The sequence below is a fragment of the Ostrea edulis genome, chromosome 6 (assembly GCF_947568905.1).
Source record: "Ostrea edulis chromosome 6, xbOstEdul1.1, whole genome shotgun sequence".
Lineage (NCBI taxonomy): Eukaryota > Metazoa > Mollusca > Bivalvia > Ostreida > Ostreidae > Ostrea > Ostrea edulis.
This window is the reverse complement of record NC_079169.1, coordinates 83401459-83416732: the sequence shown is the minus strand read 5'-3', so window position 1 is coordinate 83416732 and position 15274 is coordinate 83401459. Positions and strand designations below refer to the sequence as shown.

General features: G+C 36.2%; 1 protein-coding gene across 3 annotated transcripts in view; it reads left to right on the top strand.

The window, feature by feature from the left end:
* The first annotated feature begins 7450 nt into the window (after positions 1-7450).
* LOC130046996 (CD209 antigen-like protein C) overlaps positions 7451-15274 on the top strand; it is a 43191-nt gene continuing 35367 nt past the window's right edge. For 2 of the 3 annotated variants that reach the window (XM_056141022.1, XM_056141021.1), the window contains exons 1-2: positions 7451-10130; positions 12361-12506. In XM_056141022.1, coding sequence (XP_055996997.1) covers positions 9881-10130; positions 12361-12506 — 396 coding nt within the window. In that variant the 5' untranslated portion in view covers positions 7451-9880. The remainder of the gene's footprint in view (positions 10131-12360; positions 12507-15274) is intronic. The other variant, XM_056141023.1, reaches the window with a different exon arrangement.

Sequence of the window (15274 nt, the reverse complement as noted above, 5' to 3'; positions counted from 1 at the left end):
TGAGGTTTCACATTGTTACCTTCATCTGCATGAAAAGTGAAGATAACGAACAGTGATCAATCTCATAACTCCTATAAGCAATACAAAGTAGAACTCCTATAAGCAATACAAAGAAGATAGTTGGGCAAACACGGACCCCTAGACACACCAGAGGTGGGATCAGGTGCCTAGGAGGAGTAAACATCTCCTGTCGACCGGTCACACCCGCCGTGAGCCCTATATCCTGATCAGGTAAACGGAGTTATCCGTAGTCAAAATTAGTGTACCAAGAACGGCCTAACAATCGGTGTGAAACATGTCAGACAGCATTTGACCCAATGCATCTATCAATTGAAATTCTCTCTGATAGTCTTTAACATCATCCAGCACTTGGGGGTCCTTTGATCCAATCACTACCATGAATATCCTTTGCAGCAATATATCTCAATCCTATGTCAATGAGATTAAATGTAGGTTCAACATTAAGCTGGTGGAGCTTTTAGAATCCTCTGAACATGATTCGAAATATAAGTATAAAATCTTTTTCAGGTGGTGTAGAGATAACCCAATACCATGCAACTATCTGAGTAGAATTGTATACGGTCACTTTTGTGGTCCAGGTTATCAACCACGATGGTGGCAACTTCATACGCAACAACTACGTCACAGAGTTCAAGATGAGCCACTGTATGCACATATTTAGGTGCAAGCCTGGACTTTCCAAGCAGAAATCCAAGATCCATTTGGTCTGTTTAAACGACCTTAATGTAGGCAACTGTTTAAAAGGAAGATGAAGAGACATCACCAAAAAAATGCGTAACTATGGATGCATGTTTCAAACCTGCAGATGTTTTAGATACTGGGTAAGTTAACATTAGCTAAGTAAACTAAGGAAATACATCATTCCCTCTATGCATCCTCACACCCGAGTAGGATAGGATAATCCCAATTAAACGAAAAAGCATCTTCCCCTTGAGCACTACAGGATCATATACGCTATTCAACTTCGAATTATCCTACGTTTAGTGTAGGGTATTGGTTCGAGAGAAACAACAAACTTAAAGGAATTATTTTACAGGTCCCAAAACATTCCTATACCTTTCTTTTCAGGTTACCTCATTCAGATGTAAGTGAATGTGTTTCAAATGATTGGATTTGTCATCTTCATAAAATGCACAGATCATTTACTGAGAGTTATAGGTTATTTGTTATAATCTTATTTTTCCTCTATCCAAAAGAGCCTTCTGTGTCCTTTGAATAATTGAACTGCCTCTTCCTCCTGTGATACCGAAATTAAGAAATCATCCACAAAGCAATATTCTGTATTAATTTCTCCCATATGGATCACTGAAGTCGGCGAGACTGATTTTAGAAGGTCATATTCGGGACAAGACGGGGACGGTGTGTTGCCGAAAACTTGTAGAGTATTGTCATCCTGTATCAAATCAGCTCTCGATTGATTGAATATTGTTTAACGTCCCTCTCGGGAATATTTCACTCATATTGATTACAGAATTTCGGTCATATCTATCAAAATACTCTTTCAACAGATTAATGTCACAAACTCGTTATTCTTTACGCCAGCCAGGTGTTTTACCTACATAGTTCACATCACTAAGCTTATTTCAATTTCATAAGGACTATGATACCTGACCAGCAAAGGATGATCAGGAACAGGGGAAAATACAAAAACTTTGTCACCAGGTTCAAAAACTATGTTTTTAGCATCTTTGCCATACCAAACTTTCAATTTGGATTGAGAACTCTTGATATTTTCAAGCATTATGAAATCTCTCTTTGAAATTAGATACATAGTCTAAAAGATTAAGAGAACTAGTTTCAGTTAGCGATTTTTCTTTCATTAATTTTAAAGGACTTCTAACTGTATGACCAAACTGAAACATTATTTCAAAGGAACTGAATTCTAGAGGCTCTTGAACTGCTTCGCGTACGTCAAACAAAATAAAATGAACCCTTTTATCATACTAAGAGCAACATGTCTTCATCATAGTCGTAAAGGTTTGCTGTATACGTTCAAGTGCCCCCCGGAGACTCAGAATGATAAGCTTATAAATACTGTATAACACTTAACTCATGCATGACCTGTTGAAACAGCCCTGACATAAAATTTGAACCTAGCTCTGCCTGAACAGCGGTAGGCATTCCTACAAAACCGAATAACTTGGTAAGAGTCTTGACTATGATTTTCGCCTCAAAGAGGCACTACAGCTCATTTTTGGCATTTTAATGTTATGTTTTTCAATAAATTCGATCAGTGCATAATATCTATTCAAGATTTATTACTGGATTCAGAGGGCATACCTAATTGAAGACCTACGGGTAATTGAAGACCTACGGAAGGCTTATAGAAGACCTACACAAATGTGGGCTATATAAATCAAAACTAATATGATTTTCTGATTAAGCATGTCTCAAATATAAAATAAACACAAACAATTTAGATAAAAATATATTTATAGAGCTCAGTATGGGGAACAATTTTTTTTCTATTAAACGACCCAGTGCAAGAGCGATAACTCACGTAAATATATATCTACAAATCAGCTGTTCAATTGTTATTCATTTCTTTTATTTTTTAATATACAATTTTGAAACATTTTTTCCGATCTTTTAACAAAGAAAATATACCAGAAATGATTATTAATTGAACAGCTGATTTGTAAGTATGACATTTATACGAGTTATCGTTCTTGCGCTAGGTCGTCAGGAGAGGAAAATAGTTGCCCCTTCCCAGCTTTGAAAATACACTTTAAAACTTATTTTTATCAAACATTTTTGTTTATATTAGATAATTGAGACATGCTTAATGAGAAAATCATATTAGTTTTGATGTAAATCGCCTATATTTTTGTAAGTCTTCCTAAGGTATTCAATTACCTGTAGGTCTTCAATTAGGCAGGCCGGGATTCAGGTACTCTTCACACAATTGCTCTGAAAAAATATAGTTCCATTCATGATCAGCAGATACAACATTACAACAAATGTTTAGAATATCGATGTGTATGTAATACGTAGAAGAAAACAAAATTAACGTCAAATGATTTTCAGAAATCACTTTTTCACCAGAAATGTAAATAAGAAGTATTCATATTCCTACGCTAGCTGCCTCCTCAGTGTATTTCACGAAAATATATAGGTCATTCTTCGATTGACAATTATATTCCTTTCATGATTATTGTTCGTTAATTATCATACAATTTCTTCTGAGAGAGAATGTTAATCATTAATTTGTGTGTGTGTTTTCTTTTTTATAAGGATTTCTATGTATAACAGAGCACTTCTGGTAAATGACGATGATTTTAACATCGGCATTACGTACGACTACGAGTTATCGACCGTTATAAACAAGTATGACGCTTTGTCAACACGGTTTCATAGACGCTGGTATTAAATATATGTAATCAGAGCAGAGGAAAACAACTGTACAGAAATGAGAATAAATGTTATATCTAAAGGAAAACATTTTACCACTGGTAACGGTAGTTTTGAAAGACAAAAGGCTATCAAAGCATTTTATTAAATTATACATATATGTGGGTTTTTCCAACTTCTAAAAATATAATACATGTAAGAAATGTACGAGTGACGAGGTTTTGTTTTTCTTTTTTAAAGGTACTCAACTTATCAACATTTATATTGCAATTTATGTGATTTCTGCTTGTTGTCAGTGAACAAAGTAAAGAAACACGTGTAAAAAAAATTTACATCTACAATATTCACTGCAAGACAGCTCGGTATTGCGTAGATGAGGTACTAGGTGGTACTTTTGCATGGAAAAAAAGTTTACACAGAAAAGTTTATTTAAGTCTCTCGTTTACGAAATTCCTTGCAATTCAAAATGATTCCCATGTTGTTGTTTTTTTTTCCAATATATAAATAAAATTTATTAAGGCAATGTAAACATTTCTTGTTGAATAAGTGCATAGGTTGTGATCCTCATGTACAAAATTTATGAATTCACAAGGATAAGAAAATACAAATATAACCATAACAGAGAAAATTAAAAAAAAAATGGAGGGGTGGATTAAAGGTTTGGAAATCAGATATTTCTACTATCTTTTTTTATCAAGAAAGGGGACAGACATTTGATTCTGGGGTGGGCATTTTTTCAATTAAAAAAGAAATTACCTAATTGGGCAATTTATTTTCTAGGAAAGGGAGGGGTATATCATAGTAAATATCTACAAAGTGATTTTGACCTTGATTTTTGCATTACTCTATATATGTATTTTTCAGCTAATATAAAAAGAAGATTTAAAAATTATCCTTCTTTGGTATTGTTCATGTAATTGTACATTTTTTCAAAGTTAAAAGGTCAAGGACAGGTGTGCGCACTGTTTGCTAGTGAAGCAAGATTGGTCACAATATTTGCAACGAGTAAATTAAACGTCGAATTTCTTGGATTTGAGGTAACCCATATCTATTCTTGTTTAAAACACGTATTCATAAAATAATTTTGGTGATCATCCGGGATTCAAATGTTTCTTCATGCTGACTTGGACTTTTGAATGCTTATTTACAACACGTGATTTTAAATGAGAGCAAAATTTTTGTGTAAAACAATATTTAAATACCACTTAGGGGGTTCACATTCCCCTTTGAAATATGAATATATTCCCTGTTTCTTATAATTAAGGAATTATAAATCATAATTTTAACAAACCCTTTCATATTCCTATTGACCGATGTTTTCACGTCTAAAACGTGTCGTGTTCAGACAAAATTAGGACTTGCATTATGTACTTTTAAAGTAGTGTATTCGCGGCTAGTCCCAAATGACTGATTTAAAGGGAACCAGGACCATCCTCCTCTTTTCGCCACAAATTGTGAGCAAAACTCCAGATTTGGCACCCAAAATGGCTGAGTACTTTGACTAATATTTGACTTCCACATCCCTCTTCAGATCTGCCACTGAGTCCTATGTGCGTTTCTCATGGCTGTTTGCTTTCCGACGATCATACTGATCCAAAGGTAAATTTTACTTCACGTACGAGTTTTATCTCATTCTTTCTTTTTTTTTTTTTTTTTTACCTCTTTTGTCACAGAATCTGTCAAAATTCTGGATCCATCCACTACACTTTCTCTCACTGAACGACATGATGAACTGTTTACCGTCTATGCGCATGCGTCTGACGACCGAATAGAGGAGATTTGATATTTTTTGTTTAGGTCATCAAAAAGTATTAATTTTTACGATAAATTGAGAATTGAATTGAGAATTTAAATAAGTGTTATTTTCGCAACGTTCATACATTCAACTATGCAACAAAAATTGAAAAATTAAACTGCCATAAAAAAAGTCAGTCACTGAGGTAAATTTCACTAGATAAACAAGCCGCGTTATGGGGTTGAAATTGGTCAATCTCAACTAATTCTCTTTTGGCCATCGATCTGGTAACAGCATAATGTGGATATAAGCTGTCGTCTTCATCCTCGGACGCGATATTGTAAATGATTTTGTCACATACTATGGGATCTGGTTTAATTAACTGCTACCACTACCAGCTACATCTCTGCTGTTTCATTTTATGTTTGCATTTTTTTCTCACTCAAATTGTCTTTCATTTTTGTTTTTCTTTCACCGCTCTGTTTCGATATTCTCTTTCATTTTCTAGTTTCATTGTCTCAATTTGCATTTTCTCGCTTTCTCTTTGAAATTTTTATTTTTCTAACTCTAATTGAAATTCAAATTACGTCATGTTCGCTCGTTCAACGGTTTGTTTCGAAAAATCATATGATTCAAAAATATTTACTTCTACACGTGTTTTAGCGACCCTAACTTTATTATCTTGTTTACCCATTGCAGATTTAATTTTTAACCAGAAGTGTACAGCTAAATTTATTAATTCGTCTTTTTTAACGCATCTAAAACCTAGGCATTCGGTGAGTCAAGAAAATCTATGACCGAAAACATGGTAAATCCTGTTGCCTATGAAATTCAATAAATTCAGAAAACAGTGAGATATAAATGTTGAAAAATGTGAATTTTTTTTATCCCGAATCTTCAGAATCAACCCTTAAAAAAGCAGAATTTACTAACAAAGGCAATTAAAGTATTGCTAAAATTTATTTACAATTGATAAACTCACAGTGGGTGAACAATAAACAATGTCAAATTCCGAGCTGAATCTACATAAAGGGACTGGTTCACGATTTTTGAAAAAAAAATCATTTTTGATGTTAAACATTAAAAATATAATTCATTTAATGTTGACAGACAAAATTTTGACTTTCTGAATGTAAGAATAAAAGCAATATTTTAGCCTTAATTCTGTGTTATGTAAAAAAAAAAAAAAAAAAAATCGAGTCTTTTAATATATACAAACAAACCAGTAAAATATTGATTTTGGAATATAAAGCATTTTAATTTTGCATAGTCACAGATTTTAACCTTTAGTTTAGATGACTCATTCTACCCAAAGAATGCTTGAAATGTGAAAAATATAATAAACTTAGATCAATATCCATTTCTTTTGAAAATTTCATAAACAATAACATACCACAATCTTTGTTTACAAAACAAATAATAAACTCTCTAAAATGAGATTTTTTGATAATGTATAACCTTAATTTTCATCTGAAATCTTTTAAAACACATTAGACAGTAGATTTTGATCATTAAAAGTGAAAAACAAAATTTTGGGGGAAATCGTTAATCAGTCTCTTTAATATTCAAATGAAATTCCTAAATATTCATAGTTCTCAGTAATATAATCCAAATATGTACATACAAATAGTCACAAGTCGACTTAATATTCAAATGAAATTCCAAAATAGACATAGTTCCCAGTTATGTAAAGTGCTTGTCTAACAGAGCTTAACATCATCAAAATTCACAGTGTGTTTATGATGAGAATGAATTTTCCGGTACATTCTTGAAAGACAGTTATGCAACCATTATGTCATCTTTCTGCTGCGTGATAAACATCATCTCTAGAACAATTTAGGTCACAGGTGTCAATCAAGTTTCATTAACTCACTCTATTATTTATCGTCTAATTGTCCATTCACTGATCTGTATTTTCTCGCTCCCTAATTCTTTCTGTTAACAATCAGTAGCATTTTTCTGCGTTTTATTTTGTTTTACCCCTATTCTACTCCTGGAAGATGTTGGAAATAAGTTCTCTTTGTTTTCTTTTTGCATTGTATTTGTATCAATACCATTAAATAATATGTTTTCAAACAATTTCTATCTATTTATCAATAATTTGATTTCACTTGTAACACACGATTTGATTGGATGAATCAGATGGAGGAAGCACAGAATTTTATATAACTTGATATTTGGACACCCACTCCTTTACAACCAGCAGCTGCAACTACGTTGTTTACTTATATGACATACATGTACATATACATGATACACGTTCATCTATATCCAACGAAATCTAAAATCTCACTATGATTTCAAAACAATAAATAATTTAGACAATTTGTTGGTTTAGGTTTTGTTATTCTTTTCAGTTCAACACAATTTTACCATACATGCACATTGAATGAACAAAAAAAAAAGCAAAAACAAAGGACTGTATTTGAGTATTTTTATAGATGTAATTTGTCATGTATCGTCTGCTATTCTTAAACAGTCAGTAGGGAGGTTTTGATCTAAATTATGATTTTAATTACCATTTGGAGAAAACTGGAGATTAAAGGATATAGATTTGAATGCCTGGTAATGATGCTGACTTTTCAAGTAGTGAAGTTTCAAATGATGTTGATGTCTTCACATCACTAAAAAATGCAGAAAGAAAAGAAAATGAAAAGAGCATTTCTGACAGATGAAAAAGAAAATTTCGCCATTCCCATTTAAAAATACAAGAACGAGATTCAAAGACGTCTCAGAAAAGCAACTAAAACAAATAGAGGAAAAGAAAAAATCTAAATCTACGAGAATGAATACTAAATGGGGGAAAATTTCTCAGGGTATGTGTAAATTTCAAAAAATGAATAAAATTTAAAAGCTAGAAAAGAAGATAAAAATAAAGAAATTTTAACATTAAGAAATACACCACATTTTAACCCAGAATGGGAATTGCACCCAAATCTCTCTTTTCAGAGCGCTTTACTGTTTAAGCTATCTAGGTTTGGTGAAATGTTGGTGTATTGTATGTATACCCCCCTCTTTGTAGAATGGAGTGTAGACAGATTTGGAGAACTATTCTAACAGATTTTGCATACAACTATTGAACCCAAAGAGCTAAATAGTAAATTGGGAAAATTTTATGTAAAGGCAACCTAACAACCAAGCAAAGACAGGGCCAATCAAATGTCTGCAGAACAAGCTTTTCAGTGCAATACAATTTTTACAAATCATTTCGATTTAGCACCAACAAACACCTGCAAAATTCAGGAAGGTAGATTGATATAGTTCGAGGGAAATTTTAATAACATTCTTGATGGAATTTTAAAAAAAAATAATAATCTTCAGGATAGGTTTGTAAGACCAACAAAACATAAAGAAATTATAAACACTTCCGATTTAATGATTATTTCAACCTACCTTTACGACAACATGAATCATGTTGTCCTTCGCTTTCGAATATGGTTCCTTTTGTCCATTCAGTTAGTCAGAGAAGGTCTAGAATTTCATGGGCAACTGAAAACAAACACTTTTGTCTTTACCACCGGTGAAAACGGGGAAGAATTCGCAACTTTGTCACACGACAGCGTCTTTCCATCAAAAGGAGTCTAAATTGTTTTAAAATACCCCTGTTACTCATTACCAGTTAAGTCGTTTCATGCCAGATATATTTTAAAAAATGCAAATTGCAGTAAATCATATACAGCTCACTGCCTCCGTGCAACCACCATTCAGGGAATGAATGATGCTGGTTTTGAAATTTGACACATTATGCACATGTCTGGCCATAAGTCGTCTGTTTGCAATTGTTCAACAGCACAGAAAAAATTAATGCCTGACACTTTAAGTAGAGTTATTGTTACATACACCATGTTGAATGTAAACAATAATAATCCGCGAACAGTTATTTGTCATACTGAGACATCTTCAAATCATGATCCTTTAAAAGTTACAATAAAGATATCTCCTCTTCAGCATCTGCTCTCTCTCTCTCTCTCTCTCTGTGGCCTTATTTATGCAATCTCCATATGTCAACAACTGCGTCTTTGAATTTGAAAAATAAATCCACACAACGACAATCCAAATATGTCTGCTGCACCACGCTTTGTTTCCGCTTTGTTCTAATTTAGGTCAGGCGTTACTTAGAGTGTTATATTAATGCACGGGTATTTTAAACTGTCATTTTGGGAAAGGGGTCGTTTTCAATTAAAACAAATTTTGAAACTTTACAAATGAATTAGTTTTGTGTTTTTGCAGCAAATTATAAGAAATAAAATTGATTTTGACCTATGTTAAACGAAATGATGCTACTTGGTGCAGTTTACGATTCTTATGATCCGCTTCTTCGCGGATTATAAAAATAAACTGCATAAAGTTACGTTATATAATTCCTTTATTGTTTCCCTCGTTTTCTATTAATTTCTATCTATCTATGAAATGTGAAAATAAAGAACAGTGATCAATCTCATAACTCATATAAGCAATACAAATTAGAGAGGTGGGAAGACACAGACCCCTGGATATACCAGAGTTTCATTGTTTCACAAGTTACATGTATTGGTATAATATCGCATATCCACGCTTGTCTTGGATATGCGCATTTATCTCCGTAACTGTATCCTCGTCAGTTTTTATTAAAAGGGAAAGGGGGGGGGGTTCTTATTTATTCCGGGAAATTTAATTCTGCAATAGTCTAATATATATTGACACGTACACGTCACGTCCTTTCTGGAACATTCTTCCAAACGGCGTGGTCATCAATTTGGTGCAGCATCAATTCTATCCATAACACTTTAAAATATGCCCAAGACCAAATCAAAAAGGGGGGCACCCAGATCCACGACGTCGGACCAGTCTCAGCATGCTCAGGCAGTACAGACAGGGCGTAATCACAGGACACGGAGGAGCAATGCTGACTCCAGTGTAGCACATGGCGGAGTCCAGCCACAGATACCTGTCGTCCGGCCTCAGATACCTGTCGTCCAGCCCAAAGACCACTTTCAACCCCCACAGCGGGTGCAGCCTGGGGTAGAATTAACGCTGAGTACAGGTAATGATATTTTGCACAATGAATTTAATCAGGGCCCACAACCGTTACCTACAATGATCAATTCAAACCAGGCCCCATTGGCATATCATGTTGATAACCACACTAAACATAAAATAGTCAACGGTGAATTTGTTAATTTAGCCACTTTGCTTGTACGTGACAGCAGTAATTCTCAGATAGCATCTATTCTCTCAGTCAACAAATTTGGCCAAATTATTGCACATCCTAAGCAATCAAACAAAATCACTACTATTGAACGCTGGACAGATGCGTTCCTCATATTTACTAGCATATATATTGCTGCTCATCCAGAAAAAACACAGCAATTATTAAAGTACGTCCACGACGTTAGACTGGGGGCAGAAAAGTCACAGGGTTGGCCTAATTATGACGAGCAGTTTCGCTTGCGTATGGCAACTAATCCGTCTATGGACTGGGGCAGGGTTGATGCAGAACTTTGGCTCATTTACATGACCCCTTCAAACACCCCATCCCCTCAGCCACCATCAAATCAGTATCTCAAGTGTTTTGATTATAATTACAAGGGGTCGTGCCACAAGATTCAGTGTAGATATTTACACCGTTGCCTTAAGTGTGGCGAAAACCATCCGTCAAGTGATTGTGCTAAAACCCAGGCTAAGGCGGGCAAACCAGGGGGACCAAGCAACAATCAGCCCTTTCGGGCCAATAGCAACCAGTCACAATCCTTTATCCCAAGCCAAACCAGACAGCAGTCTGGATATATGGGCCCTGGCAAATTCGCCAATAAATACTAGCATAGTTGTTAGTTATCTCCACACATACCCAAACACTACATCAGCTATTTCATTAAAAAATGGTCTAATTCGGGGGTTTAGATTGCAGTATTCGGGTCCTCGACTGCCAATGTTTTGTAGTAATCTTTTATCAGCCACTGAGCACACAGAGGTGTTGCAAGAAAAAATCCATAAAGAGGTGCTTGAAGGGCGAATGGCTGGTCCTTTTGACCACCCCCCATTGCATAATTTACACGTTTCCCCAATAGGTGTCGTTCCGAAGGCAGATGGCGGTTGGCGCATGATCACACATCTTTCTTACCCACCGTCAAATAGTATAAACCACCATATCGACCCGATTCACACATCTGTTAAGTATACCTCATTCGATACTGTAGTCCAAACCATTAGTCTTCTGGGCAAGGGGACGTTCATTGCAAAAGTTGATATCAAAAGTGCGTTCAGGTTAATTCGGGTTCATCCAGCTGATTTCGAACTCTTGGGCTTGCATATGAATGGCAGTTTTTATATTGATAAGTGTTTACCTTTTGGTTGCGCTATTTCATGCAAAATGTTTGAAATGTTCTCATTTTTAGAATGGTTGGTCATAGCTAAATCAGGGATTGAAACGGTTCACCATTACTTGGATGATTTTATTTTTGCAGGCAGTTCGCATACAAGCCATTGTCATGTCCTTATGCATACATTTCAGTCTATGTGTGTCGAGATGGGAATACCTTTGAACCAGGATAAATCTGTTCAACCCACTACCTGTTTAATATTTCTCGGTCTGGAGATTGATACTATCAAAATGCAAATTAGAATACCCCGAGAAATGGTTGACGAACTCATGAATCTCCTACTCTTCTGGGTCTCGAAAAATAAAATTAAGTTATCTACCCTTCAGAGCCTGGTGGGCAAGTTAAATTTTTTTGGCAAAGCAATACCCGGTAGCAGGGCATTCGACCGTAGATTTTACAACGCCACGATTGGTCCCACTAAGCCATCGCATCATATCAGAATCAATCACTCAATGCGTGAAGACATGAATACATGGATAATTTTTTTGAGGGGATTCAATGGTGTAGTGTATTTCCCAGAGAGGGAGTGGGCCACCCAGAACACTTTACAACTGTTCACGGACAGTGCAGGTGGATCTAGTTTAGGTTGCGGGTGTTATTTTCAGGGTCAGTGGACCTACCTTCAATGGCCACATGATTGGGCCATTACTTCCATCTTGAAAGACATCACATTTTTAGAACTTGTGCCCATTGTGCTAGCCATATCAGTATGGGGCAGTAGGTTGCAAAACAAAAAGATACTATTTCATGTGGACAATATGGCCTTAGTACACATTCTTAACAAACAGTCATCTAAGTCACATCGGGTCATGTCGTTTGTTAGACCACTTATCCTTCAAACATTGCACTTCAATATTCAGTTCAAATAAAATTGTTGATTCTATATCTCACAAGCAGTGGGACTTGTTCAGGAACCTGGCACCTACAGCCGACCACAACCCTCAGCTAATCCCAGCTTCGTTCCAGAGGCTGCTTTGTCAAGTGAAATAAGCCGCCTTTTACACTCATCCTTGTCAGCAAACACCAACCAAGCATATATGGTGGGTATTCAGGCATTCAACCATTTCTGTAGCATTCAGGGACTACCTAACACATGGCCACCACTGGATGCTCACATCAATACATTTATTGCACATTTATCCATACATGGTTACAAGCAATCCACAGCTAAAGCATACATCTCTGCCATTAGTTTTTATTGCAAACTCCACTGGAATGCGGATCCGACTAAGCATTTTATAGTGCAGAAATTGTTGCAGGGTATGAAGCGCACAAATTCAATATCGGATGCCCGTTTACCTATCACATGGGCATTTTGGAACTAATCATAAATAAACTACAGGTGGTATGCTCTAGCACGTATGAGACCCTTCTTTTTAAAGCATCATTCTCACTAGCTTTTAATGCCTTGCTTAGGATAGGGGAATTTGCTTTGTCAAAGGGCAATTCTGTGGATCGGGTTTTACATACTGGGAACATTTCCCTGCACACTAACTATTTAACAATTCACATTAGATATTCGAAAACTGACCAACTAGGTAGGGGCACCACATTGACAGTACATAAGATGACCGGAACTACTTGTCCAATACAGGCCATGCACGATTATATGGAGGTTAGGGCACCGAAAGCGGGGCCATTATTTTGTCATTACTCTGGTCAGCCTCTTACTCGTTACCAGTTTACCTCAGTTTTGTCACGCTCGCTTAATTTAGCGGGGATAGATAGTAGGCACTTCAAATCCCACTCGTTTCGCATTGGTGCAGCAACTACACTCGCACAACAAGGCATGTCAGCCGAAGTTATTCAAGCGGCAGGTCGATGGAGATCTGTTGCATATCAGTCATATATTCGCTAATCTCTTAACGTTCATATGCCTTGGGTATTTGCATGCCTAACATTCACCAAGTTTTTCATAGGTCCAATTAAAGTGTGGATTGTTGGATCCTCCATTATTAAGAGGGCAGCAGTGGCTGCCAGATCCAGGACAGGGGGACCAAACCTTAACGTTCCAAACACGACCATTTGGTGGCAAGGTTACGGGGGTATGAATTTATACGAGTTGGTGCCAAAACTTAAAATATTACAGCAGGTGCAAGATATTCCTGATCTTATCATTGTTCATTGTGGGGCAAACAACCTAGGCCGTACCAATCTGTGGTCACTGGTCAGTCTTCTTCAGTCTGCTGTACTAGAAATAACCAAACTTTTTCCTAGTGTGAAATTAGTGTGGTCCTCACTGCTACCTAGATTTAGTTGGCGTTATTCTACACAGATACAGGCAATGGAAAACGCCAGAGCAAGAATTAACAGGGAGGGTATTAGGCTAATAGCTTCAAAGGGTGGGGCGTTCATCAAACACACACAGTTTGAAGCTAAGCCCGTTCACCTGTATCATTCTGGTGGTGTGCATCTGTCACAGCTCGGGAATGACTTATTTCTCAATAATCTACAAGGTGCCCTTGAAACCTTCATTGGTGGCAGGGTTAATGCGTTTCCTTAGACCTGTTTCGATTTGCGGCAATCTGGTTAGCGGTGACCATTTGAGTTGGCGTACTGCCGCCGTCACCACGGTTCTGGGCACTCCCTTGGTGGCGGTTGCAGTCCCACAAACGCTCCTGTTTCACGGGCGTGTGTGGCACGTGCAAGTGGCGTTTCGGCGCACCCCAACTCAAATGGAGGAGTGCACCCAATATTCTGCAGCTTCATGCCATGAACTTGAAAATTTGCAGTATTGATTGATGATTGAATTGCTGATTGAATGATTGAATTGTTGTTGACATTGAATTGTCGGACTATTGATTGATTGATTTAATATCTTAATTCTTGTATTATTGATTGATTTATTGTATTTGCATTTGGTGACGTGCACTTGCGTTTACCCAGTGCGCAATTCGCCCATCTGGGGCCGTCACATTTGATTGATTGATTGATTGTTCAGGGGGCGGCTCTGTGGTAGCCCCCAACCATCACCGCGGCCAAGAGCGTCAAAACAAATAAATACCGTTCATTATTATAGTGGTTGTACAGTGTTATTTTTAGACAAGAATCGGTGATAATATCATACTCTATAATATGATCAATTATATATATTATGACATTGTCTTGCCACTGTAAGAAGAGGGATGTACGGGTTATCTTTGTTGCTAATTCTAATCATTTATTGACTAAGATATTGTTTAAACTAATAAACTAAACTGACCGTTAAGAAACCTTGAAACTGATATTCACCGGTATGACATACTTTCTTGTACATATTTTCCTGTCCAACTAAATGTATAAATATGGAATGCACGATAAATATACTATATCTATGCATGCTTCAGTATGGCATAAATAAAAAAACAACTTTCTACTTACATATGAAGTTTGCACGTTGTTTAACTGGGGCATTTGAGAATTTTCTGTCATTAACTTAATGTGAAGTGCCACAAAGAGGTAGTTCTTACAGCAAGAACTGAGTATTCTATTTAAAGTCTACTATGTCCCCCTTTTTAAAATGATTATATTCTTAAGATCCGGGACTTTTACTTGAAATGTCGGGCATTTGGTGAAGAAACGTCACTATCTGTTGTAAATGTTTAAAGTTTGACGTGATGCCAGAATCGAGAATCGAACTCGTGTCCCCTGATTGCAAACATTAAATGTAATATATAATCTAAATACGGAAGTTCCGAGTTCCCCAAGAGTTATTTCCCTTTGTCGAACTCTTCCGTAAATTATGACGTAATATATGATGACAGTGGGTACAGTTGCTCATTACTATCGTTGTATTATTTCTTAAAAGATGATATCCAGAGTTTCTGAG